The 26,675-nt window shown below is 43.7% G+C and overlaps 1 protein-coding gene across 4 annotated transcripts in view; it reads right to left on the minus strand.

Moving 5' to 3' along the window:
- ABCC9 (ATP binding cassette subfamily C member 9) overlaps positions 1-26,675 on the minus strand; it is a 92,742-nt gene that overhangs the window by 46,542 nt on the left and 19,525 nt on the right. For all 4 annotated transcript variants that reach the window (XM_063308659.1, XM_063308657.1, XM_063308660.1 and 1 more), the window contains exons 9-17: positions 22,017-22,175; positions 19,598-19,753; positions 15,870-16,004; positions 14,869-15,031; positions 11,151-11,191; positions 9,072-9,214; positions 4,671-4,779; positions 1,059-1,169; positions 460-532 (exon numbers count right to left, since the gene is read on the minus strand). In XM_063308659.1, the coding sequence (XP_063164729.1) occupies positions 460-532; positions 1,059-1,169; positions 4,671-4,779; positions 9,072-9,214; positions 11,151-11,191; positions 14,869-15,031; positions 15,870-16,004; positions 19,598-19,753; positions 22,017-22,175 (1,090 nt within the window). The remainder of the gene's footprint in view (positions 1-459; positions 533-1,058; positions 1,170-4,670; positions 4,780-9,071; positions 9,215-11,150; positions 11,192-14,868; positions 15,032-15,869; positions 16,005-19,597; positions 19,754-22,016; positions 22,176-26,675) is intronic.

Here is a 26,675-nt window from a genome sequence, read left to right on the forward strand (position 1 = left end):
TCCTTAGAGTATTAAGTTACTGATTGTTCCAACTGCTTGCATATATGCATATATTCTCCTGCATATCAGGAATAGGTGCCATTCACTCTAAGCTTCTGTTTTGATTGTTGTTTTATTTGTGTTGTTATATTTTGCATTAAAAGCTTCGGACAAAAAGAATATATATATATATATATTTCTCAATGGAAGAACTGTTGGGTTAAAAATGGACATGATCAGGCAGATTATAGACATCCCATTTATTTCAGGGTAAAGATTTTAAACAGGAAACCTATGACTGTCTATTCTGAAGTCTTAGGGAGTCCATTCTGAGAAAATGAACATATGTCTATAGTCTTTAGCTTAAGAAAATGTTTCTATAGTCAGTCTATGCATTATCCCTTTGCATGCTCCAAACCATCCAGAGGCAATAGAAAATGTGCTGAACAAAATGCTGTTGAACTTGGAGGATTAGTTTACCTGTTGGGATTCTGATATCAATACTGGATAACGTGGCTAATCCACTTCCCCATGAAAAGTATCCATTGGTTACCTGCAATGCATAATATCATACATTAGAACTGCAAACAGATGTGTGTAACAATTATGCTGAAGTTAATAGGCAAGCACATCTGTATCTCTTACAAATCAGGTCAGGATATGAAGCTTTTTTAAAAAAAGGATTTGAAATGCCACAAGAGTAAGAGATACAGAAGAAGTTAAAAATTGGTGTGCTACATAATAAACATGGTTTCCAAAACTTTCCAACATTTAGAATACCATTTTAAATACAAAACAATCTCCTTCAATGAAGATGGAGACAAGTAATAAATGAAAAAAAACCCCACATCTTAGTGAAAGCCTTCCATACCAGAGATTCATCTTAAGTAAAGATGGACAAAGTTGTTAAATATCCCCAAGCTGAGAAACTAGTCTTTAAAGAAAATACACCTCCTTTCAGAACAGGATGCAGATGAACCACAAAAGGTCCATCTTGTCTGGATTATCAGCAATTCACTTAGCAGTGGATGAGCTACAAAATATTGGATTGATTGCTCTACTTTAAAAAAACAAGGCACCTTGATAGCATAGTCATCTATGTTTAGATGTTGAGTTGGTATCCTTTGTGGTTGATCATAGCTGTCCAGCTGGTGTCTCAAGGGCTGTTTCCGATTTATGGCTTTGGGATGCTTCAGACATGGATAAAAAAGAGAAGAAAGGAGAGAGATTTTATCTCCATCTGATTACTGAAGAAGATAACCTCAAAATTCAATTTTTAAATACATTTTTCCTAGGTATAGTCACACATCTTCACCCCTACCATACCAATGGTTAGGTAATCTTGATTATTTAACTAAAGGGATGCTATAGCACCATAAATGAAGCTGGCTTTCCTGGATTCTATACAAAACAGGATTTTACAGAAAAGTGGCTTTGCACTCCCATTGATGTCACTAGGCAAGGAAAAGACTTGAGATATCTTCCTTCAGCTATCTTCTTTCCTGGAATGGATCAGATCTTGTTTCATGTTCCCTATGTCCATTTAATTCAAGACACTTTCTTGAATTAAAGTGATGGTCCATTTCCATCACTGCTGGTCCTAAGCCCAGATGAAATAAAGGAAGAGGAAGATTGGGTGTTATGCTAGCAACCCAATTCTGTAAAACATTTCCACTATTACTGAAACAATAGACACAATTCAACGAGATCTGATAGAAATCACTGTACAGCAATCATTGCTGAGTGCACTATTCATTTAAACTGTATTTAGCTTTTTATCTTGTTGTTTGATATTGTGAGCTTCCCAGAATCACTGGGGTCAGGCAGTGCCTAATCCTAAACCTAAATCTCAATCAATCAATCAATCTGGGGACAGCTCTGTCTGCTATATTTGTTACTCCACAATGAATTTTCAAAATTAATTATCAGTAGTTAGTTATTAAAGTGCACCAGTGTGTGTGTGTGTGTGTGTTTACTGTAAAGAACCTCATCCATTTAAGCTAGACTATTCCATGGTCATTCAGCAAAGGATTGTTACCTTGTCGTGGTGCGGGGGCCTGAGCACCTCAATGATGCCATGAGCTAAACCGTGAAGGGCCACCCAAGATGGGAAGGTCATGACAGAGAGGTCAGACTAAATGCGATCCCTGGGGAAGGTAATGGCAACCCACCCCAGTATTCTTGCCATGAAAACTAAATGGATCAGTACAACCAGAGATATGTCGGTATACCATCGGAAGATGAGACCGCCAGGTCGGAAGATGGTCAAAATGCTACTGGGGAGGAACAGAGGATGAGTTCAACTAGCCCCAGACGTGACGATGCAGCTAGCTCAAAGCCGAAAGGACGGCTAGCGGCCGACGGTGCTGGTGGCGAACGGCAAATCCGCTGTTCTAAGGATCAACACACCATTGGAACCTGGAATGTAAGATCTATGAGCCAGGGCAAATTGGATGTGGTTATTGGTGAGATGTCAAGATTAGAGATAGACATTTTGGGCGTCAGTGAACTGAAATGGACTGGAATGGGCCACTTCACATCAAATGACCACCAGATCTACTACTGTGGACAGGAGGACCACAGAAGAAATGGAGTAGCCTTCATAATTAATAGTCAAGTGGCTAAAGCAGTGCTTGGATACAATCCAAAAAACAATAGAATGATCTCAATTTGAATTCAGGGCAAGCCATCTAACATCACAGTGATCCAAATATACGCCCCAACCACAGATGCTGAAGAAGCTGAAGTAGAGCAGTTCTATGAGGATCTGCAGCACCTACTGGACAACATGTCTAAAAGAGATGTTATTTTCATCACAGGAGACTGGAATGCTAAGGTGGGCAGTCAAATGACACCTGGAATTACAGGTAAGCATGGCCTGGGAGAACAAAACGAAGCAGGACATAGGCTGATAGAATTTTGCCAAGACAACTCACTCTGCATAACAAACACTCTCTTCCAACAACCTAAGAGACAGCTTTATACATGGACTTCCCCAGATGGACAACACCGAAATCAGATTGACTACATCCTTTGCAGCCAAAGGTGGTAGACATCTATACAGTCGGTAAAAACAAGACCTGGAGCTGACTGTAGTTCCGATCACAAACTTCTTATTGCACAATTTAGGATCAGACTCAAGAGATTAGGGAAGACCCACAGATCAGCTAGATATGAGCTCACTAATATTCCTAAGGAATATGCAGTGGAGGTGAAGAATAGATTTAAGGGACTGGACTTAGTAGATAGGGTCCTGGAAGATACCAAAAAAGGGAAACACTAAAGAATGTTCCAACTATTGAACAGTGGCACTCATTTCACATGCCAGTAAGGTAATGCTCAAGATCCTGCAAGGTAGACTTCAGCAATTCATGGAGCGAGAATTGCCAGATGTACAAGCTGGGTTTAGAAAAGGCAGAGGAACTAGGGACCAAATTGCCAATATCCGCTGGATAATGGAAAAAGCCAGGGAGTTTCAGAAAAACATCTATTTCTGTTTTATTGACTATTCTAAAGCCTTTGACTGTTTGGACCATAACAAATTGTGGCAAGTTCTTAGTGGTATGGGGATACCAAGTCATCTTGTATGCCTCCTGAAGAATCTGTATAACGACCAAGTAGCAACAGTAAGAACAGACCATGGAACAATGGACTGGTTTAAGATTGGGAAAGGAGTATGGCAGGGCTGTATACTCTCATCCTACCTATTCAACTTGTACGCAGAACACATTATGCGACATGCTGGGCTTCAGGAATCCAAGGCTGGAGTTAAAATTGCTGGAAGAAACATTAACAATCTCAGATATGCAGATGATACCACTTTGATGGCTGAAAGCGAAGAGGAACTGAGGAGCCTTATGATGAAGGTGAAAGAAGAAAGTGCAAAAGCTGGCTTGCAGCTAAACCTCAAAAAAACCCAATATTATGGCAACCAGCTTGATCGATAACTGGCAAATAGAGGGAGAAAATGTAGAAGCAGTGAAAGACTTTGTATTTCTAGATGCAAAGATTACTGCAGATGCTGACTGCAGTCAGGAAATCAGAAGACGCTTAATCTTTGGGAGAAGAGCAATGACCAATCTCGATAAAATAGTTAAGAGCAGAGACATCACACTGACAACAAAGGTCTGCATAGTTAAAGCAATGGTGTTCCCCGTAGTAACATATGGCTGCGAGAGCTGGACCATAAGAAAGGCTGAGAGAAGGAAGATCGATGCTTTTGAACTGTGGTGTTGGAGGAAAATTCTGAGAGTGCCTTGGACTGCCAGAAGATCAAACCAGTCCATCCTCCAGGAAATAAAGCCAGACTGCTCACCTGAGGGAATGATATTCAAGGCAAAACTGAAATACTTTGGCCACATAATGAGAAGACAGGACACCCTGGAGAAGATGCTGATGCTGGGGAGAGTGGAGGGCAAAAGGAAGAGGGGCCGACCAAGGGCAAGGTGGATGGATGATATTCTAGAGGTGACGGACTTGTCCCTGGGGGAGCTGGGGGTGTTGACGACTGACAGGAAGCTCTGGCGTGGGCTGGTCCATGAAGTCAGGAAGAGTCGGAAGCGACTAAACAAATAAACAACAAATTCCATGGTCTCCAAAGGAGACTTCCTGTAAAAAATAGTCATCAGTAGGCTTACATCCATAATATATTTTGAAGCTTAAAAAAAAGAAGATGAAAAAGAATCCCTTACAAGTCCTGTGTGCTTCTTACACGATTCATATGCCAATGGGCATTCTCCATTTCTCCAGCTGTCATCTCCAATCTCATCACTTAAGAGAAATTCATTCAATTTCTGCACACTAAAAACAGAAGTTGGGAAAGTATTAGTAATAATACACACAGTCATTAAGATACCTTTACAGTATTGGACGTAATAAAAGTACTTGGTGCTCCTCACATTTCTCATCTTACTGAGAGAGGCTTTTTAAATTAATGCTTCCCAACGTGGGTTTGTAAATCTACTGCCAGCAGCCCATGATATTATGCCAAGGTATCTGACGCATTGATACAATTTCATGAGCTTACTGAAGCTCGTGAGATTTTGGCATTTTCACTCAATATCACCCGAGATTTGTGGATCTTGTGAGATTTCAGCCACCGTTCGGATTGTAGTATTACATGTTTAATTCTGAGACCCTATGGTCACCATCAAAGGAGGGGTCACATTTATTTATTAGATTTTTATCTCAATTTTAATTCAGAGCTAAGTTAGTGTATGTAACGCTTCCCCCTCTCATTTTTATCTCACAGCAGCAATCCTGTGAAACAGGATTGTTGCCCTAAGCTGCCCAGTCAACACCCTTGGCTGATAAAACCTGGGTCTCCCCAGTCCTAGTTCATACCGTAAAGTTCTATATCATCCTGGATCTCTCTCTGATTTAGGGCGTAGTCTGAAAATGTTTTTTATAAAGATATACAGGCCCACCTGAAGGAAAAGACTGGGGACCACCACTCTAATCACTTTATTGTAAGTGTTCCAGGACTGCAGAATTTCAGACTATGAATACTGGTGGTTGTCTATCTTGAATGGGTAGGGTTCTAGTGTAACCATCATCCTCATCCTCATTTCCCGTGGAATCTTCCACCACCCCAGTGGGAGAAATCAAGTATGATTCCCCATCTATGATTCTAAAGTATGATAGTTTAGGAACAGTTTTACTTAGTAACAGAGAAATGTTGATCAGTTAGATTAGGAAATAAGAAAACAGTCGTTTTAAATTGAGGCTTCTAAGTAACTCATGATTTATTTATTTATTTATCTGTCGAATTTTTTATCACCGCCCATCTCCCCCCACAAGGAGGGACTCCTTGTTCACTGATGTTCACTGCATTAAACTACATTAGCTCAAAATTACATCTAGTTTTTGTTCAAATTCTAGAACAAATTTCAGCTCAGAACTGATTAAATATTTCCAAAGAGATATTTTTTTAAAGCTTCCAGGAACTAGTGAGCAACCTCAGGGCTTCTTCACTTTCAGTTCTGAGATGGAGAACTTAACAGTTGCAATGCTCAACTCATAACTGAGATGAATATTATAAATAATTTATTTCTGAACCAGCAAATGCAAGCGTTGTTGGCATCATTAGCTTTATGCATAAGATTATAATCAAGTGAGCATCTCCAACAACTTAGGGAAGCTTACTAAGATTTGAGGATTTCTTTTTGGAACCTCCAATACAAGTAGTCCTCGACTTACGACCATTCATTTAGTGACTGAAGTTATGATGGCACTGGAAAGTGACTTATGGCCAGTCCTCGCACTTACAACCATTGCTGTGACCCTGTGGTCATGTGATCAACATTCAGGTGCTTGGGAACCAGCATGTATTTACGATGGTTGCAGTGTCCTGGGGTCACATGATTGTCATTTGCAACCTTCCCAACTGGCTTCCAACAAGCAAAGTCAATGGGGAACCACATGATTCGCTTAACAACCACAGCAAAAAGGTCATAAAGTCAGGTGTGGCCACATGATGCCTCACTTAATGACCTCACTACTTAACCATGATTTTTCTGGTTCCTATTGTGGTCGTAAGTCAAGGACTACCAGTAATGCATTTGAAAATTTTTATTATTTATTTTATTTAATTGATTAGCTGCCTAACTGCCAGCGAATCAAGATGTACAGAAGTTTGAAAACTATTTATAGACAACCAATCAGACAGAAACCAATAGTATCAGACACACCATGTCAGGAGTGCAAATTTTTTTTTTTCAAACATGTCATTGCTCATACTGGTTCACAAATTGCCCTGACCTTGGGCCTGCTGGAAGAACAGGTATTTTAAGCTTTCCTAAAGGACAAGCAATTTGAATAAAACCCCTCCATAATAAAGTAAGGTAGCTTCACAGAATGAAATGAAACAGTTGGGTAGGAACATATACAGATTTAATTACTCCAGGTACAGGGCACTTCTTCCTGTAAACTAAGTTGATAACCAATTGGGGTAGAAGGAAATGAAGCGCCAAGAGTACAATATCCTCCTGTATCTTCAGGAGGAGATTACTTTGGCTGTAAGTGCAAAACAGAGGAAATAAATCTTTGAAAAAGTTGTGTTTTGCCTTGGCAAACACAGCCTCTTAGTCTGAACTGCCCCCAATGCAATAGGCCTATTGCTTTGGAAATATACTATGCTAAATATAGTGTACACACAGTGAGGAAGCTTGATCGTTTACACAACACTAAGATTTATTTTATTTTGTTTTCTTTTTAAGTATTTGGAAGGATGAAGAACAGGATCCCAAGTTTAAGATGAAAAAGAAGCTTTTCTCTAGGTCTCTTGGAGTGGCTTTTGCACGTTCCTGCACAGAAGATTTTGTGTGGCTGAAAAAAATATGGCTTGGACTTTCCACCACTTGCCATACCTTTTTTTCCAGCTTTATTTATCCATCCAATTTGGATTTTATTTATTTATTTATTTGTCCAATTTGTCCCCGCCCATCTCCTCCCATCGGGGGACTCTGGGCCCTGATGCAGAGTCCTTCTGAGACATTTCTGGTCTAAACAAAAAATGGGGCTGCTTCTAAGCTCAGACAGAAAAAAAATAAATTAGCCAGTTTCTGACAACTTATACAAAGCAGTTAATTTCATATACCAAAACTTTCATTCTGTGTTTTGTTAGCTGTTCCCCTCCCAAGGATCATGCATTTGTTCATAATCATTGTACGGTTTTGTCTCAAGGCATCAGCTGCCATTGGGGACCCATGCTCAAAAGCACACAGGACATTGTGAAAAAAGAAAATAGTGCCCAAGAAATAGTCATCTAGAAAATTTCCACTGCCAAAAATATACTTGCTGAGCAATCATGTTTATTGGACAAGCCACAAATTTGCTCAGACAAGTAGACTGCATAGTGTCATTTATTCTGGTACAATTTCCAGTGCAATATCTTATGAACATTTTGTAGATACTGAAGATATGGACCATCATGTATGAACAGAAGTTACTAAAAAACATTGCATAACAGGTATTAACAAAAATTCAGTCTGGGATCAAAGTAATAATGCTTATTCATTTATTCAGCTTGTCACAAGTATATCTTGTCTTATATATAGGCTATGTTTACACAATACACCTAACTTGGCTGCTGAATTAATTCACTTTATGGATTCACACAATATACTGAATCACAAACTAGCCAAACAGGATGATTGGCACATGTGGAACCACAAAAATGAACTAAGTTTAAAACTAAATGCAAATGCAGCCACTAGGTTTGGAACTGACTTAGTTAAACATGCACGAATATAGTAATATAGGAAGAGCCTCAAAGCTAGAAAGTCACTTCTATTTCTCATAAATTATCTGGGGTACTTAAGAAATGTCTGTGGTAACATGAGAAGAGAAAGGGTCAAGAATGAACAAGTGATGAAAGAATGTTGTCTGAATACAAAAGACAGTGATAAACATGAAAGAAGTATGTTGAAGTGACTTGGACTTAGTAGAGTAAATGAATGCAGTTGAACTGAAAAATACATATATGAAAGAAGAATGAATGGGTCAAGAGGAACAGGTTATGAATTCTTCCCAAGAGAGAGTGAGAAGTTTAAAGAACCAAAGGCACTGTATGAATTTGTGTATGGATGTGATAGAAACAAGGATGGTTCTCAAGGACACACAACTGTGTCAGCATAAACTAGATTAAGTTATATTTACCTTTTTCCCCCCTACCCTATGTCTTTAATTTATTCAGTTTATCGTTTTTTATTTTTCTGCACTCTGCATCATGTTGCATACTTGGAAAAAGAGCTGTACCATGGGTATGTATGGGTTTAAGTATTTGTCATAACTAGGTCACTATACATTTGAAGTTTGGTAGATGAATGCATGAATCAGTGTCACCTGAAGAGCACTGATTTGGTTCTGATAGTAAAGCTCTGTAATATTGCATTCATACATGCAGTTACAGTGATGAAGGTGCTCATGGGAACCCACTCTCTAAAGAAACATCAGAAATGTCCCACAATCTCCACAATTCCACTTATTTGGAAGAAGGTATAATGGTGAGGTTCCCCCATTGGGTAAGCCACAATTTGCTTAATCATAGTTTGTTGATTTAACTGTAACTGCTCTGTAATTAAATCACCTACCTTATGATGGCCTTGACAGCAAATCTAACAACAGTGGATAGCAGGAACAAGGGTGTAACCAGGATGTGAAACAGCGAGAGAGATGCAAAAGCCTGGGCTGTAGTTAGCTGTGCATCTTCAGCATACGTGTAGCTCACAAAAGTCTGGTACATCAAGAGAAGAAGATATGGGTAGAAGCAAATGTTGTTTTGCAAAGAAAGCATGGGGTCTTACTCAATTCAAAGACAACTTGATGTTGTTCTTTACATTTTCTAGATAGGTGTTGGGATTTCCTCCATATTTCTGCAGGTTTCAGCTTCTGAACCCCTTGCCTTCTATATCTATGAATCCTCAGGGAATGTCTCGCATACCAGGGCTCTCTATAGCAGCTGCACCATCTCAGGAGAAGACGTAGCTGCTTTAAAGAGCTACAGAGCATACTCAGAAGCACCTTTCTTTTGGAATCAAATCCAAAGCATTGCTAGCCTTATCACATATCCTTCCTTTCAGGAACGATGGATATAAATGGAATGTACATCCAAAATTGTCCACAGGGGAGGTCAAAGGAGGGGAGATTGATGAAAGAAGCACTGCACTGTTGCAATGCAAGCTGTGTCCCTTTTGTATATGCATCGTGATGTGGCACACATGTACAAAAAGGAGCAGAATTCACATCATGACGACACAATGCTTTTTTTTTTGGTCATTGTCACAAAAGCATCGGGTCCTGTGGATGCCTCCAGGTCATCCAAATGCATCCTCTCCTTTGTCTCTTTTACTAGCAGACTGGCTTGTTAAAGAACACGTGCATCCAGGCACCTATGATTCTCCCACCCCGCCCTGATGGAAAGTAAAACAGAAGAAACTGGAGGGAAGGTTGTCTCCACTTGTGAAAACTGGCAGACTAGCATTGTGGCAGGGAAACAAGAGTGCTGTAGTTCTTCTAAGTCAAATTGAGGATGTGGTCCCATCTTACAGTAAAAATAATTTGAAGGATAGCTTTGCAACAAGAAAGGGAAATGATTCAATGCATGGGAGACAGCTGTATTAAGGGCATTTAATTAACCACATACAGTTAGTGAAATTATATAATTTAATTAAGTTTTTGCCCTGCCTGCTTTCTGGAGTGTGGCCCCTGGCATGCTATTCAAATGTCCAAAGTACTGGAGGTATGGCTCCAATGGTATCAACATTTCAGCATTTTAGGGGTTTATAGGGGTTTATTCTGTGTCCCCTCTTTGTCTATCATCCTGCCTGCTCTTTGTCTGCAAGATTGCTAATATGAGATCACTATCTTCTGTCTTTCCCAGACATACACACACGTGCAACACTTGCTCTTTGAAGTTCCTCTTCGTAGGGAGCAACAAAATGCATTAACCTCTAACAAATACAACGTTCCAAAACAGGGTCATGGAAGTCTATACAGTACTTGGTGGGTGCCCTCTGTGATCTCACGCATTGACCTAGGCATCTCCTCGTTAAAAAAATGAAATGCCCCAAATCTCACAGCTTCATCAAATAACTCATGACATTCTTGTATGAGATTCTGAGAGATTGTAATGTGCTTGGGTGAAATGTTGCCTGCTCATGTGTACTCTTGTAAGACATCAGGATTCTCCTATGTGATTTCGTAACATGTTTTCCTTCTGATGCAAAATTTTACAGGAACTCAACTAGGAAAACCTAATCGCATAGGATTTTGATTAATTTTTAAGTTTTAAATTTAAGAAGTATTAATTTGGCAGGAGTCTATGAGACTGCTGATCTGAAGCCACTTCTTTCTGCCTTTTTTCCCAGGCACACATGCATGAAGCACATGTTCTTGGACTCTCTCTGTGGTAGGATGTAGCTTGTTAGGTGCTAGACTTTGCCGGTCATTATAATGTATTTCCTGTAAAGAAATCTTTTTGTTATAGTTACAAAGCCTGTTTCACTAATCCTTGCTCAGGTCAGATTTCCACTCTTTGGATATTCACACTTCCAGAATTGTACTCCAACCTCCAAGAAACAGGGATCCTTGGAAAAAGTAAGATCCCATAGGTCCTCAAGCATATTTTGTGTTCCCATTCTTCAACCCACCCCTCCCAAAGTTATTCTTACCGCGAGAACAGCTGCGATAGGTATAGCTGCATTCATAAAAACTGTGGAAATAAACACCAACCATCAATTCATTTGATATAACGAATATTTCAGAATCTGTACACTATAATGATCCATTGCTTTAATATCATTTTCTGCCAGAATTAAAACGTTAGACTTCTCCTTAACAGGGAAAAAAATTCTTTTCATGCTAAACAAAAACATGCTGGAAATATTAGCATTTGTATATTTTATTGAGTTGGAGAACATATTCCCAGGAGAACTGTAGGACTGTATATTTGAAATGTTACTCTGTGAGAAAAGGAATTATTTTAAATTATGGGGTTGTATTAGCCGAAGCCCTAGAGTGCTCCTTAAAAAAACAAATAAACTCCCATTTATCATGCTTTCTTAGACATTATTTAATTATTAATGTAAACCAACTCATGTCACAAAGTTTAAAAGGAACCCTTAAGAATTATTTGGAGATGGTTGTCACGCTTATCTCAGAGTATGAGAAAAGCAAAAAGAGGTCAGAAGATCATTTTTATTGGATTGGGTTTTTTTTTCCTTAGTCAAGGAAATATGAACTCACAAACTTCATTCTGTGGTGGCAGGAAGTGCCACAAGATTGAGAAATGAATGCAGACGTGCGGGAAACATAACATTTCCATTGTATGTGATCCCTCTGCTCAGGGTGGAAATGGAGAGGAAGCTGAATCTTGGGAACAAGCAGAAGCTAAAACAAGGGTATTACATGGGTCCCCTAGACCCTAGTTCCTGTCTGTCCGCTGTCTAGGATTGGAGCAACAAAATTCAGAAATTAAGCTACCAATTTTTAGCTGCACAGTTGTCTGTCATTGTGTGTTACATGTGTGTGCTATATGTGTGTAGCACACACATGTTGAAGAATGATGCACTGAGAACCCCAGATGAAAAAAAAGCAAACCCACACAAACGTTTGGCTCCACCCACCTAATGATGCCATCACATCCTCAGATATACTTCCTGTGGCCCCATGGTTAAAATGGAGGAAGGTTGGAGAGATTAAATGCTCCCCTTGGCTTCAAAAGCATGAAGAATGGGCTTAAGGATAATGGATCCTCCTCCCAGTCTCTAGGTATCAAAATCCTGATAGTGGATTTTGAAGTCACATACATGAAACAAAGTAGCCCAGTATGACATTTTAATTGCCCCCCCCATCTATTATTAACTGAAAGGACTCCTCACTGATAGACATACCGTTGGGCATTTCACAACTGGGAATGGATGGTGTGGAAGGATTCCATGCATAGGCAAGAGTAACAATTGAGCCGAAGATTTCCTCCCCTTCTACTAGGGGTCCTTCACTCTGCCCTTGCTTGAGACCATCCTAGGCTGCCAACCATTCCAAACGCTTCCCAAAATTTATGGCTATGGTCTCACTTGAAGTTTCAAAGACTAGCACTGTACCCACACAATCAATGTGGCATCCACGAAATCTGCTGAGGATATGGCTCCAATGTCCTGACCACAAGAGGGAGCATGCAGGGCACAAGAAATGGCCAAGGCTGTTTAGAAAGGTAGGGGGTTGGATGGAGATGCAAAAACCCTTGTTACTTTGAATATAGAGATGTATCAGAACAACCATACCAAACTGGCTCTCTTAATCTTTAGGAAGCTGATAAAAACAGTCCTCTCTGTAGGATATTTGGCAAGGTAGATTTCACATGATGGTAGCAATGGGCATTGTTTTTAAGATTTAATTCTGGATTGCTTTCAGGGATATTTTTATGTGTGCATCCTGTAAGTCACCTAGAGTCATACATGTGGGCAGCATACATAACTTGTAACTTGAAAAAATAAAATAAACAGGTCCAAGGAGAAAACACCCTGACAGTCTCCGTTGTTTTATAACGGGGAAGCCTGTCCTCTTGGGTTCTTCCCCTTCCCAGAAGCGTGTGGAGTCAAAAGTGCCAATGTCACTTTCTGTGGTGGCCTTCAGCCCCCAGACCCATTTCTCAGGACACTTTTAGAACTTAAAGGAACTGCATAAGCATTCTTAGAGAATCAAAAGAATGGGTGGCCACAGCCTAGGAATTTGCTTGGGAGTGGCAGTACCCATCTTGGGGAAGCTAGAGAGATGGTGAACAGCAGCTTCACCAGTTTGACTTCTCTTCAGGTGGTATTTTGGGAGACAGATGCACCTGATATGGCATCCATTTTGCAAATTGGTTAGCTCCTCCATGGTAGATATTCTGCAAACAGACCAAAGACATTCTGTCAACATTCCAAATGTGCAAAAATCACCTGGAATTCTGATTGAAGTTTCAAACATCTTTAAGAAGGGCCCTTAAAAAGGTGTGTATCTGAGAAGTGTTGTGCCTGAAAAATAATTTTAAAAATCACTGGCACTTAGGATTCCCTTCTCTTCCCTTCTGATTTTTTTTTTTTTGCACCTTGGGTTCTCAGTGCCTGTCTTCCCTTCCTTGTAAAGGTTCCAAGCAGGCCCACTGGCTGGAAAAGGGTGACAATGACTGGAGCAGTCTTTTGGTCTGAAGTCTGGCATCCTCCTACCTTTTTGTCAGCAGTTACTTATAAGTTGGGTGTGCTATCAAGAAGGTTCCAGAAAGCATGAAGTCTATAGTTCAAAGGACTGTGGCATAAGGTTGGTGTCACAAACTCCATTAGGAGGTCTCTGGCTTAAGTGTCTATTGACTCTGTATGAGGACCAAAACCACCTTGTTTTGCACCACTATCTCAGAGTCCAGGCTGAATGGGGAAGGGGAACGGGAAGGGTAGACCAGGAGGCTTCTATTAGACTCAGGAGCCCTCCAGTGGCAGTGTCCAAATTTCTAGGGTTCCTTCCCCAATGAGATCCATCAGGTCACAGCACTTCATTCTTTTAAACCATTCTAGTGCTCTCCAGTTATGATGAATCTAGAAATTATTGACCCTGCTGGCTGGAGGCAATGGGAATTATAGTCCAGCAGGTTAGGAACAACATCTGAAAAATCTGGCTGAACTCCTTCAGAAAATGTTGGGTTGGTTCAGCATTCCTTAGAGATTTTAACCAAATATGTTTGCAGGGCAGATTTTGGTTTATTTATGTATTTATTTGATTTAGATGGCCACCCATCTCAGAATAGCAACTCTGGGTTGCTTACAACATTAGCTTGTAGGCGTGACCACCAGGTCCTCTACCTTCAAAGCCAACTCTCTCCTGGGTTTCCAGTCAGCATCCCAAAATCTCACTCCACCCCTTTCTCTTTCAGGGTAATTCTGCAAATCTTCCTTGGATGTAAGGACTCTGATGCCATGGTTGAATAAAAAGAAAATCAGGGCCAGGTTCTCAGGGTAGAAGGCCCCCAGTGAAGCTGTGCAGGTAGCAGGAGTGGGGAGGGTCTCTGAGAAGCTCCACAAACCAAGTCCAGCTTGGCATCCAAGGGAAGACCAAAAGCCACAGTTGGGCACAGGAGCCCAACAGTGCTTCTGACCCCCGGTTTTTGCCCAGCCACAACTGTTTAGAGGCAACTGTTGCACTCTGCACTGCTGTAGACTGAGCAACTTTATTATTTTCTATGCTAAAACATGTGTTATTTGTTTGTTTTTTTAAAAAAACACTGAATTTATGAACCCGCTAAAAGAAACTACCCTCAGTTAGTCTTTGGATAAGGGTTAGTATCAAACAAACAAACAAACAAACAAACAAAATGAGATGGACCAACCAAACAGCCACACAAGGCCAACGACCACTTACTGGAAAGAGACGTGTACAGAGCAAAGGTTTTGAGACTGGTCAGTTCTTTCACCCTTGTGTCTTCCACGTTTTGACAGAAGACGTACTCCCAGGCATACAGCTTTAATAGTTTGATGCCTTTCAATATTTCATTGGTCTTCTTCAGCCTCTCTGTAGAATAATCCTTTTTTCCATAAAAGGCAAAGGGACGCAGAAAGATAAAATGGCATTAAATATCATTTTTAAGGAGGGGGGAAGTACCGGGGTTGGTGCTGGAATTTAAAGAGAAAACAGTCTTTATGTCCCTGAGGTCTGCCTCCTCCAGGCTGATGTATCCCCTGTGTCAAACTACAACTACCATCATCCTCAGCTACCATGATCACACTGGCTTGAAGCAATAGGAACTCTATCAACACATTCCTCCTATATACTATATGTGCACTTTATCCTCATATACAGGTAGTCCTCGATTTACGACCATTCATTTAGTGACTGTTCAAAATACTGAAAAAAGTGATGAATGACCAGTCCTCGCACTTACAGCTGTTGCAGGATCCCTGCGGTCATGTGATCACCATTTGTGACCTTCCCAGCTGGCTTCCAACAAGCAAAATCAATGGGGGAAGCTGGATTTGCTTAACAACCATGTGATTTGCTTAATGACTGTGGAAAAAAGTTAGCAAAATCGGGTATGGTCACTTGATGCTTCACTTAACAACTGCATCACTTAGTGACCAAAGTTCCGGTCCCAATTGTGGTCGTAAGTCGAGGACTACCTGTAAATATGGTAGAGCAAACACACTGTTCCTAACATGTACTACATCTACATAATATGCATGACTATTTTTGTTTAAATGCACCTTCTACTGCATTAATATGTGTATTTCTATGCAGCTGTTTGAATGGGGGATATCTTGGTTTTGAGATGAATACAAATTTCAATGACAGCTGTGCTCTGGTTTAAGAAGTACCTTTGACAGTTCATATTGAAATGCAAATAGAATGAAACAAGAATAACTTACAAGAGTACTTTTCTGTGCCTGGGCCAACTTTGTTGCTATGAAATACTGGATGGGAGCCAGCAGTAAGATAACAGCAGCTCCCACCACGGCGCTCCTTCCCAGCAAGTGGTAGAGCAGGATCACTCCCATAATAATCTACAAAAATGTGGGGGAAAGGAGAAGAACTTAGAAAACATTACTCGTTTGCACTAAACTGCCCCGATTTTTACTGGAGACGTACAAATAGCTTCAGATGTCCGAATATATACTTGAGTGGAGCTATCAAAATAGGGGAAGACACTCCCACACTTTGAAGGATGTGCCTTGTTTTAGGCGTGGTTTATAGTTTTAAAAATGGACAAATATTTAGGTATTAGGGCTGGGCAAATCATATGAAGGTTACAGTGTGAAGCATATGGGCATGAATGGACTAGGGCAGGGTTCCTCAACCTTGGCAACTCTAAGCTGTGCGGACTTCAACTCCTTCAAGCTGGCTGGGGAATTCTGGGAGTTGAAGTCCGCACAGCTTAGAGTTGCCAAGGTTGAGGAACCCTTGACTAGGGTACCCCAAATATTAAAGCATCTGCATCTTTCACACGGGAATTGTCTGCTCGTGTGTTTGTGCATGCACCAAACACTTCAGCCAGCAGAGCAGGGTTTCTCAACCAGGGTTCTACGAGAGGTCACTAGGGGTTCCCTGGGAGAGAACAATTTCTTTAAAAAAATTATTTCAAATTTGGGCAACTTCATATTAAAGAGGTAAGTTTCCTTATTTTTAGTTTAAGAACACTGTCAATGCATAACTACGGGCCTACCCATGACACGAATATAATAATTTTGTAACTTCTGGCCTCTATTTGAGCCTGAATGTGCAGGGGCTCCCCGAGGCCTGGAAAATATTTCTGGGGCTCCTCCAGGGTTAAACGGTTGAGAAAGGCTGCAGCAGAGAAAAGCAGTTCTGCATGCACACACGAGCAGACCGGTAAGGAAAGCTTTCAAAGGAGCCATGGCAAAATTTCTGGACCACGCAGCTACTTTAAGGCTTGGAGAAGGAACGCCTTGCTCACATTAACGTGTTTCGCGAAGAGCTACTTTCAGATGGCTTGCACAGGCTTCATAAACATCCTTACAAGGAAGGGCTGTGATTTCAATTGATCGCAGAATTCATAGGAGATAAAGTCGATCTTTATGTGTGGAGATTTGCACACGTCTTTACTTTTATGCCCGGGTAACATCTCTGTTCCGCAAACCACAGTGGCTACCAGAGGCTTCTGGGAGAACTTCGTGGGGCTGACGGTCACCTAGGAAACTCTCTATGACTCAGGGCCTGGTTATTTGCAGGACTGTCTTTCTCTAGTTACTGTATCTCTACCCATCCTATAAGATCAGGCAGGGTGGGCATGCTCTGAGGTCCTCCAATTAATCAGTGCCACCTAATGGGATCTCAGAGACGCCCTATCTCTATCGCTGCCCCACCCTCTGGAATACCAGCTCCCTGAGGTCCTCTGGCTGTGACCTCACTTTAGAAAAACTCTAAAAACCTAACTTTTCAAACAGGCCAGAGGCCAAGGTGATTTCTAATCCCATCTAGTGGTGGTGGATGGATGATTGGTATTTAAGTATATTTTTCCCCAATGTACTATATTTGCCAACTTGGTTTCATATAATTTTTAAATGTTGTTGAAAAACTGTATGCCACCTGGAGTCTTTGGATTTGGCAGCCTATAAATCTTAATTAATTAATAAAAAAAAACCCTGCATGTGTATCAAGTCATCTGGAGATGAGCTCAATGCAATGGAAGCTGTATTATTTTTAATGCCCTGAAGGCAGGAGTCGAGGCTAGAAACGGAGTGGCTGTGGGTTAAGGGCTCTTCTGTATCCGGGACTTTGTCAGCTTTGGTTCTGGATGGGGTGGCACTGCCCCAGACAGACCTGGTGCGTAACTTGGGGATCCTCTTGGACTTACGGCTCCTGCTCAAAGAGCAGGTGGCAGCCGTGGCCAGGAAGGCCTTTGCGCAGCTTTGTGTTGTGCGCCAGTTACACCCCTTCCTGGATCAGGAGGCCTTCAACAGTCACTCAGGCCCTCGTTATCTCCCATATTGTCTACTGCAATGCGCTCTACATGGGGCTACCCTTGAAGAGTATCCGGAAACTTCAGCTGGTCCAAAATGCAGCCGCGTGGGCTATTTGTGGCACCCCTAGAAGGGCACATGTAACACCACTGTTGTGCGAGCTGCATTGGGTACCAGTTTGCTTCCGGGTCCAATTCAAGGTGTTGGTTATTACCTTTAAAGCCCTACATGGCATGGGACCAGGCTACCTGAGGGACCGCCTCTTCCCCGTTACATCTACCCGCCCCACCCGATCTTGCAGAGAGGGCATGCTGAGGACCCCGTCGGTAAGAGAATTCCATCTGGCAGGGTCCAGGAGGCGGGCCTTCTCTGCAATAGTGCCCGCCCTTTGGAACATCTTGCCCCCGGAGGTGAGGCTAGCCCCATCGCTCCTGGCCTTTTGGAGAAACTTGAAGACCTGGCTCTGCCAGCTGGCCTGGGGCAGGGAGGAGAGGAGTCATGCCTGGGGTTGGCTAGTGCCTTGAAGCACCCCTTCCACGTGAAGACTGAATGAGATATAGCCATCTAGACTTTATTTTTATCTATATTATTAATAATTTGTAATTTTATAATGTATTTTATATATTTATTGTTTTATTGAGGATTTTGTTGTAAACTGCCCAGAGTCCCTCTAGTGGGAGATGGGTGGTGACAAATTTGATAAACAAACAAACAAACAAACCCTGGGCATCCCCCACCCCATCAGAACAAAAAGGAGGATCCTCAAATGAAGCAAATTTTTAATACTAAGATAAACAAAGATTTATTTTAGATCACCTAAAATTCCAACCCTGATCTCTTTTTTAAATACATTATTACTGTGAGTTACTGGCATCAAATCTAATTTATTCCAGTTTATGCGATCATCAGACTGAATCCCAAACTCATGTATCAGTGGAATCAGATGAGGAATAGAAATATCATGAGCGCATACGAGCATCTGCTCTGCCTCGTCCCCCCAATTCCATTAAGGTTTTCAGAATTCCTGACAATGCAGGCAAGACAGTCTTAAGCCACAGTTTGAATAAGGAGGACATCTTTAGAGGATATCTCAGTGCACATTTTACCAACAAGAGGGCACACTATTACTGATCACTCAGGATTTTGGACTGAAACACAATTATTAATCACTTGTGACGTGAAACACACAAATGCGTTATAGGACTACATGTTATAGTTGCCAATGACCATCACACCCTCCTGGTGAGTATTATAGTACAAGCTTCAACCATAGACAATGTATGTTAATGGAGGATTATGGGAATTGAACTCCAAGAAAACCCCAGAGTACATTGCAAAACTAATGTAATCTGTAGCTTATTCCAGTGTTTCTCGACCTTGGCAACTTTAAGATGTGTCGACTTCAACTCCCAGCATGCTGCCTGGCCTAGGGAATTCTGGGAGTTGAAGTCCACACATCTTAAAGTTGCCAAGGCTGAGATACACTGGCTTATTCCATACTACTGGAGATAAAAATAAATGAACTGGCTGTACTTGTTTAATGTTAGTGAGGCTAGGATTCTTTGTAAGGACCTGAAATCCTTCAGTGTCAGTCATGTGTTCTCTCCCCAAAACATTCAATCAAAATTAAATCTGTCGTGTCTTCCAAAAATGTGGCCCTTACTTCGATGCTCTACCTGAACAGGCATAGCCCACAAGTTGGGACACAGGAACAAGAACCACATCAGTTGGTTTGTTTCTATGGCAACCAAGTTGTTGATCTGTCCCAGTGTCATCTCTCCCATAGACAAATTGGATGTGGAAAGTCTCAGGATTTTGTTATAGATCATTGCCTAGGAAAAGAAGCAAGAAAAACACCAGTCAGTAGTAGGGATTTCAGCATCGGAAATGACAACCAGTACAATCCCATCACCATGTAAAGGAATCATCATGTGTGCTGTAGTTCCACAAGATAGCTATAGATCGAAAGGGCAGAACCTGAGGTCCCAGGGCTATCCCTAGCTCTTTCGAAGTAGCCCCCAGAAGTCTCTGAAAGTTACTGCTGAATTGTAATTCTTGTTTAATACATTCAAAACAGAGAAAGTAATTGCAGTGACCGTATTTCATTCATTTAGTTTTAAATGCATTTGATTTTAATAAAATAAACTCAGATTTCGTTTTTATCCTGGCTATGCACAGGGGTTGTTTTTTTTTTTGACCTTTTTAGAGGGCAGCTCCTGGCATGCCACTTGAAGTCCCAGTGTGGTCCTCAGCCCGAAAAAAAGGAAGGCATTCTCCCACTAGAGAACTATGAAATTTGCAGAGAATTTGCAGTTAAGATCTTTTAGATTGCCAGAAGCCATTTATTATACAGTTCTGATCCCATTAGAGTACAGCGTTAGGACTGGGTTGCTTTAGATCTATATTTCTCTTCACCCGGAATGCACAATTCACCAACTTTTCTTTTTCCTTCAGTAACAAAGGGCCATGTCATTTGTTGTTGTGATGCTTTTGTCACCAATTTGCATAAAGACATAAAAATGCCCTGCTGAATTGAGACTAGGCCCATCTTAGCATTACATTTCTCAGAGTGGCTACCCGATGCCTCTGAAGTGTGTGCATCCCCCTCTCCTGCACTTGTTCCCTACTATAGCTGGTATTTTGAGGCAAACCAGGTGTGTCCGTAGGGGAGTCAAAAAAATCAAGATGGTGGCCACAGCCATGTAATCAAAGCCCCACCCTCATTTTACATGCATCAACGCATGTTAAAAAAGGGACGAGGCTCCAACGCATGGTTGTGGCCACCATCTTGATTTTTTGGAAGCTCCCTGCGGACATCCCTGATGATCCTCAATCCAGAGATAATGTTGCATCTTCAAGATGGATAGCCCTTAATAAAACTGCTCTCTATGACTGTATCCAATTCCCTGATCAAGCCATCCATTGTACGTTAAGTCAACGAATTTCACAGTTTAATTATGCGCTTTTTGAGGAAGTACTTTCCTTTGTACTAAATCTTCTTCCAGTCAGCTTTCCTGGATGATCTCTGATCATAACGTTTTAGGAGAGAAAAATGTTTCCTTGTCCTCTTTCTTTATCTTTTATAAACCTTGGTAATGTTCCCACTCACTCATTTCCTTCTGAGCTAAATAATCCCCAAACCTCTAGCTTTTTCTTATAAGAAAGTTATTCAAGTGCCCTAATGTTCTTTGGAACTAATACAGCATAAGCTTCCCTAGAAATTGCCTTCTGTTTATATATTCTTATAATAATAAAACCTATTCTGAAGGACCCAGATGTGAACTGAGTTGTTTTGAGACTGGAGCCCCGGCGTAGACTGCAGTGGAACAGGTAAGCTCAGGCCTGTATTTATTATGACCATTTATTATGTATTTATTATCAAAAGTTACCTCCATACAACATCCAAATAAGTTGATGATACCTGTCCAGCTAGCTGGAGGAAAATCCATCAAGCTCTAGTTCAAAATTTTAGAACCATATGTTGGGACCACATGCAGGCTGAAAATTCTGGGATTTATCTGTTAACCAATCTAGGAAGCATCACTTTGTGGAAGGCTGGTTTATACAGTGGCCCATCTTCCAAATGTTGGGCCTTCACACAACATAGTGGAAAGTATGGGTTGACCTAATAAATAACCAATTCTATCACCATTGCTGTCATGTATCATGGTCACTAGAGTGCTCCTACTCAACAAGTCATACAATTAATTGAGTTTATTTATTAGATATGTATGCCACCTTTCATTCAGGAGCTCAACATGGCCTACATCACTGTATAAAACACTTGACTGTAATCATATTAACTATATTTAATTTTAATTATACTGGAATATCAATGAAGTGAATTCAATTTTTTTTGTCTTGCTTTTCCCACTGTTTTGTGGACTGCAGCTTCTGAGATGCCAGTCAAAGGCCAAGGATGGGTCTCAGCCCAGAAAAGTTGCACATCCCTGGTCTAAATAGTTTTATCTGTCTTTTATACTACTGTAGCTTGTCATTCTCAAGAAAGAGCAAATTAAGTAAAAGTGTGAAGAATTAAAATCCTTATCAAACATTTCACAGCCTACAAATGGGTGAAGTCAAGTCATTATTCACCAGTAAAGCTCCTCGTAGGTTGATGCCTGTTTCTATGGTAACATAATAGGAAGCCTGGAGAAATGTCCTCTGCAGGATAAGAGCTAGAAACAGGAGAACCGCCAGGACATAATTGGTTTTGAGGATATCTCTTGAGGTGAGGAATGGCTCCGTAGATACCTTTGGAGCAAAGAGAAAGAAGAAATTTCAGAAAGCTTTGAAAGCACTAGCCCACCATGAATTGACCATCACATAAACAAAAAATCTGAATTGATTAACAGGGCAATCATGTACCTGTCTCTTCAGAACCCTGTTGAATTCAGTGGTGTGTATTCTCAATTTAAATGAGTTTAGGAATGCAATGAAATTCTGAATGCTCTTGCAGATGAATATATAAAAGAGAAAAACACACATCCAGGGAGAAACTACAACTGATGTCATGTGCATCATAACTTCATTATGCAACTAATGCAAACTACATCATTTGCATCATGCATGTGATTAGGTTATGAAATCACTTTTGGACAGCCATGAAAGCAAAGTTTTGTTTGCTTGAGTTCAGCACCTAACAACTCCATGAATCTGTCCATCTTGGCAACAATATGGAAATGGTTGGCCACCGCCTTTTTGGGGGGATGTTTTCTGAACTTTAGTCTAGCCTACAGTCTCGGCATTTCCTAACGATATTCTAATCAAGTCTGATTTTGCTTAGCCTCTCAAAATGAGACAACTTTGGTGACTCTCCCATATTACAAATAAATATACAATTCTTTTCTACATATAAGAAAAGCAGCATAGGAGCTGCCTGATTGTCTTTCTGCAGGAGTGTCATGAGTGCCGTTGAGCTGAAGACATCAGCGCAATGGCACACATGACAATAACAAGGAAACAGGGGAAGGGGCTCAAGATAAGTAGCCATCAACTTACAAAGACTGAAGGACAAGAGACAATGGCTAAACGGATCGCGAGGCACACCCAAGCTGTTAGCGCTAACGCAACGGAGATCGCCCAGCTGACAGCAATCACCGGAGGAATAGGGAAACCGATGATGGGCGATCCCGGAACGCCAGCGGGGCCTCGCAACCCCTCACCTACCGGCAGGACAGCGTGTTGGACAAAGGGGGGTGACGTAACCGCGAGTGAGGGGGCGCTGACCGGCGCGGGGTATTTAAACCCCGCACCGGCGCGCTCCTGTCACTCTCAGCTTTTTTCCTATACTGTACCTACACTGCGAATAAATCAGAGCCTGTTTCACAGAATCAGCGTCTGAGTATTACTCGGAGGTAGGCAGCGCATGACATAAAGCTGAGAGTCATAAACTCAGCCTCGCCGAGCCCCACCGGACGACAACAAGCCGCGGGAGGAGTAGACGGCGAGAAGACCAGGAAGATGAGGCCGGCGCGACGCGGACAAGGGGGGCGAGCCGCACGGCAAGAAGCAGAGGAGGACCGATCGAGGCCAGAGGCACCGCGGACTCCCGGAGCCATGGACGCCCACCCGATCCAACCCGAGCCTCAGCTCCAACCCCAAGGGGAGATGGCGACGGAGGCAACCCGACCACGGGAGGGAGCAACATACCTCCCGAGACCAGCGGAGAACCCCGCGCCCTACATCGCACCCCAGCAACGGGCGTGGAGCGGCAGCCCAACGGCGGCAAGCACGGAGGAGGACGATGAAGCAACCCAGCAGACGGCGGAGGAAGCGGACCAACGGCCGAGAGAGACTGAACCCCACCGGCAACCCACCCCCGCCGACACATCGACGGAACCGGCCCCAGCGGCGGCGCGGATCGCGGACGAGGACGCACAAGCTAGACTCGCGGCCATGGAGACCCAACTGAAGGAACTCCGGACCATGCTTCAGTCGCTCATGCCCCCCGCGCCGCCCAACGACGTCCCCGCACAGGTCCACACCCCGAGCGAAGCGCCAAACCCCCATGGGCCAAATGAAGGTCAACAGACAGCCCAGGCGGACGACACCACAGGCCGGGAAGCGAGAGGAAGGGGCGCACAAAACGCCCGGGCCCCAAAGGACTTCCCCATCTTCTTTGATGGGAACCCCGCAAAACTGTCGTTCTTTATCACGAACGCCAGGGAGTTCATGGGGAGGCACGGACACTCCTACGACTCCGAAGCGGACAAGATCGCTGCCGTGGCGATCAAACTACAAGACCGGGCAGCCGACTGGTACGTCCAACTGTACGAGTCCAGCTCCCCCGCCCTCGCCAACTTCCCCGCCTTCATCAATGAGATGAAAAGCTACTTCGAGGACCCACTAGCCAAAGTGAGGGCGAAAAGCGCACTCCAAAGGCTTAAACAGGGCACACGCACTGTCCCAGACTACGCCCTCGAGTTCAAAGCCCTCGCGGGGAAGGTCCGAGACCACCCTGCTGGAAATGTTCAAAAGGGGGCTCAACCGCGACGTACTTCAATGGGCCCTCTACCGCGACGACCCAGAAACTCTACACGGGTGGATCCATCTCGCGGGGAAAGCAGAACATGCGCACCGCACCTTCCTCATGACAACTACGGAAGACACGAACAACACCTGCAAGAAGGTACCCGCACCACACGTGGGGACGGCCGGCCCCAGATACCCAAAGAAGAAATTTAATCGGGGGCCCTGCGGGAGGTGTGGAAAACTAGGGCACAAGACGGCAGATTGCTTCGCCAACTGACCGCCGACCAGTGTGCCTAAACCGACCCCGAAAATTAGCCCCAAACCACCTAACCCGCCGCCGCCCCCTCACCGCCGAATGACCGGAGCCACAGCGACACCAGAGGAAGGCTGGGACGCCTACTGGGGGGAAGAGGACGACGTAGACCCAGACCAGCAGGCAGGAAACGCTCCCCGCCTGCCCTGAAACGCGTTGCGAGGCAGGCGGTGGGACAGCAGCACGGAACTCCTCAACGGAACGGCGAAAGCTCCGTGATAATGGCGGCAATCAAACTCTCTGCCGGCAACGGAGCCACCACGGCCGCGGCACTAGTGGACTCAGGGTGCTTAAAAAACCTCATCCACCCTGACTTAGTCGCCAAACTCGACCTCCGCTGCTTCCCCCTCCCCACGCCGTTGGCATTCCACCAGCTGGACGGCTCTACAGCGGGAGGGAAACCAGCCACGATGCAAACCGAGCCGGTCACCCTGCAAATGGGCACTCACACCGAACGCACATCGTTCGTCGTCACCCACATCGGACGACCCATTGCAGTCCTGGGAATGCCATGGCTCGCGACAAACAACCCGCGCATCGACTGGGAGACCCGCACCTTCACATTTGGCGACGGCGAGTATCGGGCACCAGTTCCGGCGGGCAGACCCAACCCCACTGTGGGACGAGCAGAGGCGACTACACAGGACAACGCCGCTACCACAGCAGACCTACCGGAACAATACGCCGACTTCTCCGAGGTCTTCGGAGAGGCAGAAGCTGACCAACTACCCCCCCACCGCAAGACGGACTGCCGGATCGACCTGCTGCCCAACGTCCCCTTACCTAGACCAAAGATCTACTCGATGACCCCGAAGGAGATGGCAACCCTCCGGGAGTTCATCGATAAAAACCTAGAGAGGGGATTCATAGAGCCAGCATGCTCACCGGTCGGAGCCCCCGTCTTATTCCGGGAGAAGAAAGACGGCACCCTACGGCTCTGCACCGACTACCGGGGCCTAAACGCGGCTTCCCTGTCCAACAAATACCCCTTACCCCTGGTGAAAGACATGCTTGCCCACCTGTCCACGGGCAAAGTCTTCTCCAAACTGGACCTTCGCGAGGCGTACTACCGCATCCGAATCAGGGAGGGGGACGAATGGAAGACTGCGTTCAACTGCCCCCTAGGCGCCTTCCAGTACAAAGTGCTGCCGTTCGGACTCGCGGGGGCCCCCGGGGTGTTTATGCAGCTCATCAATGAGGTCCTGCATGAACACCTGTTCAAAGGGGTCCTTGTCTACATAGACGACGTCCTTATCTACACTAAAACGCACAAGGAACATGTGACCCTAGTCAGGCAAGTCCTCGACAAACTCAGAAGGGCGCAGCTCTATGCCAAACCCACGAAGTGCGAATTCCATAAAGCGCGCCTAGACTACCTGGGGTACCGAATCTCCGGAGACGGCATAGAAATGGACCCCGCAAAAGTCGAGGCGGTGCTGAACTGGGAACGCCCCCGCAACAGACGCCAACTCCAGAGCTTCCTCGGCTTCGCGAATTTTTACAGGTCATTCGCCCGGGGGTTCGCAGAGATAGCCCTCCCCCTAACGGACCTCCTCAAAACCAAAGGGGTGGGGGACACCCGACGCGCCAAGAACCCGGGCACAGTATTGAATTGGACTCCCGCATGCCAGACCGCATTCAACAAGCTGAAAGCGCTGTTCACCACGGAGCCAATTCTCGCGCACCCGGACCCAGAACGGCCGTTCGTGGTCCAAGCCGACGCCTCAGACTTCTCCCTGGGGGCCATCCTACTCCAAAAGGACCCCACAGGACTCCTGAAACCATGCGCCTACCTGTCGAGGAAATTTTCCGAGACAGAAAGGCGATGGCACGTCTGGGAGAAAGAAGCCTTCGCGGTAAAATCGGCGCTAGAAACATGGCGACACCTACTCGAGGGAGCCACCCAACCATTCGAGGTCTGGACCGACCACCGGAACCTCGAGGCCCTCTGGACGCCCAGACGCCTC

The sequence above is a fragment of the Candoia aspera genome, chromosome 7, assembly GCF_035149785.1.
Source record: "Candoia aspera isolate rCanAsp1 chromosome 7, rCanAsp1.hap2, whole genome shotgun sequence".
NCBI classification, from domain to species: Eukaryota; Metazoa; Chordata; class Lepidosauria; order Squamata; family Boidae; genus Candoia; species Candoia aspera.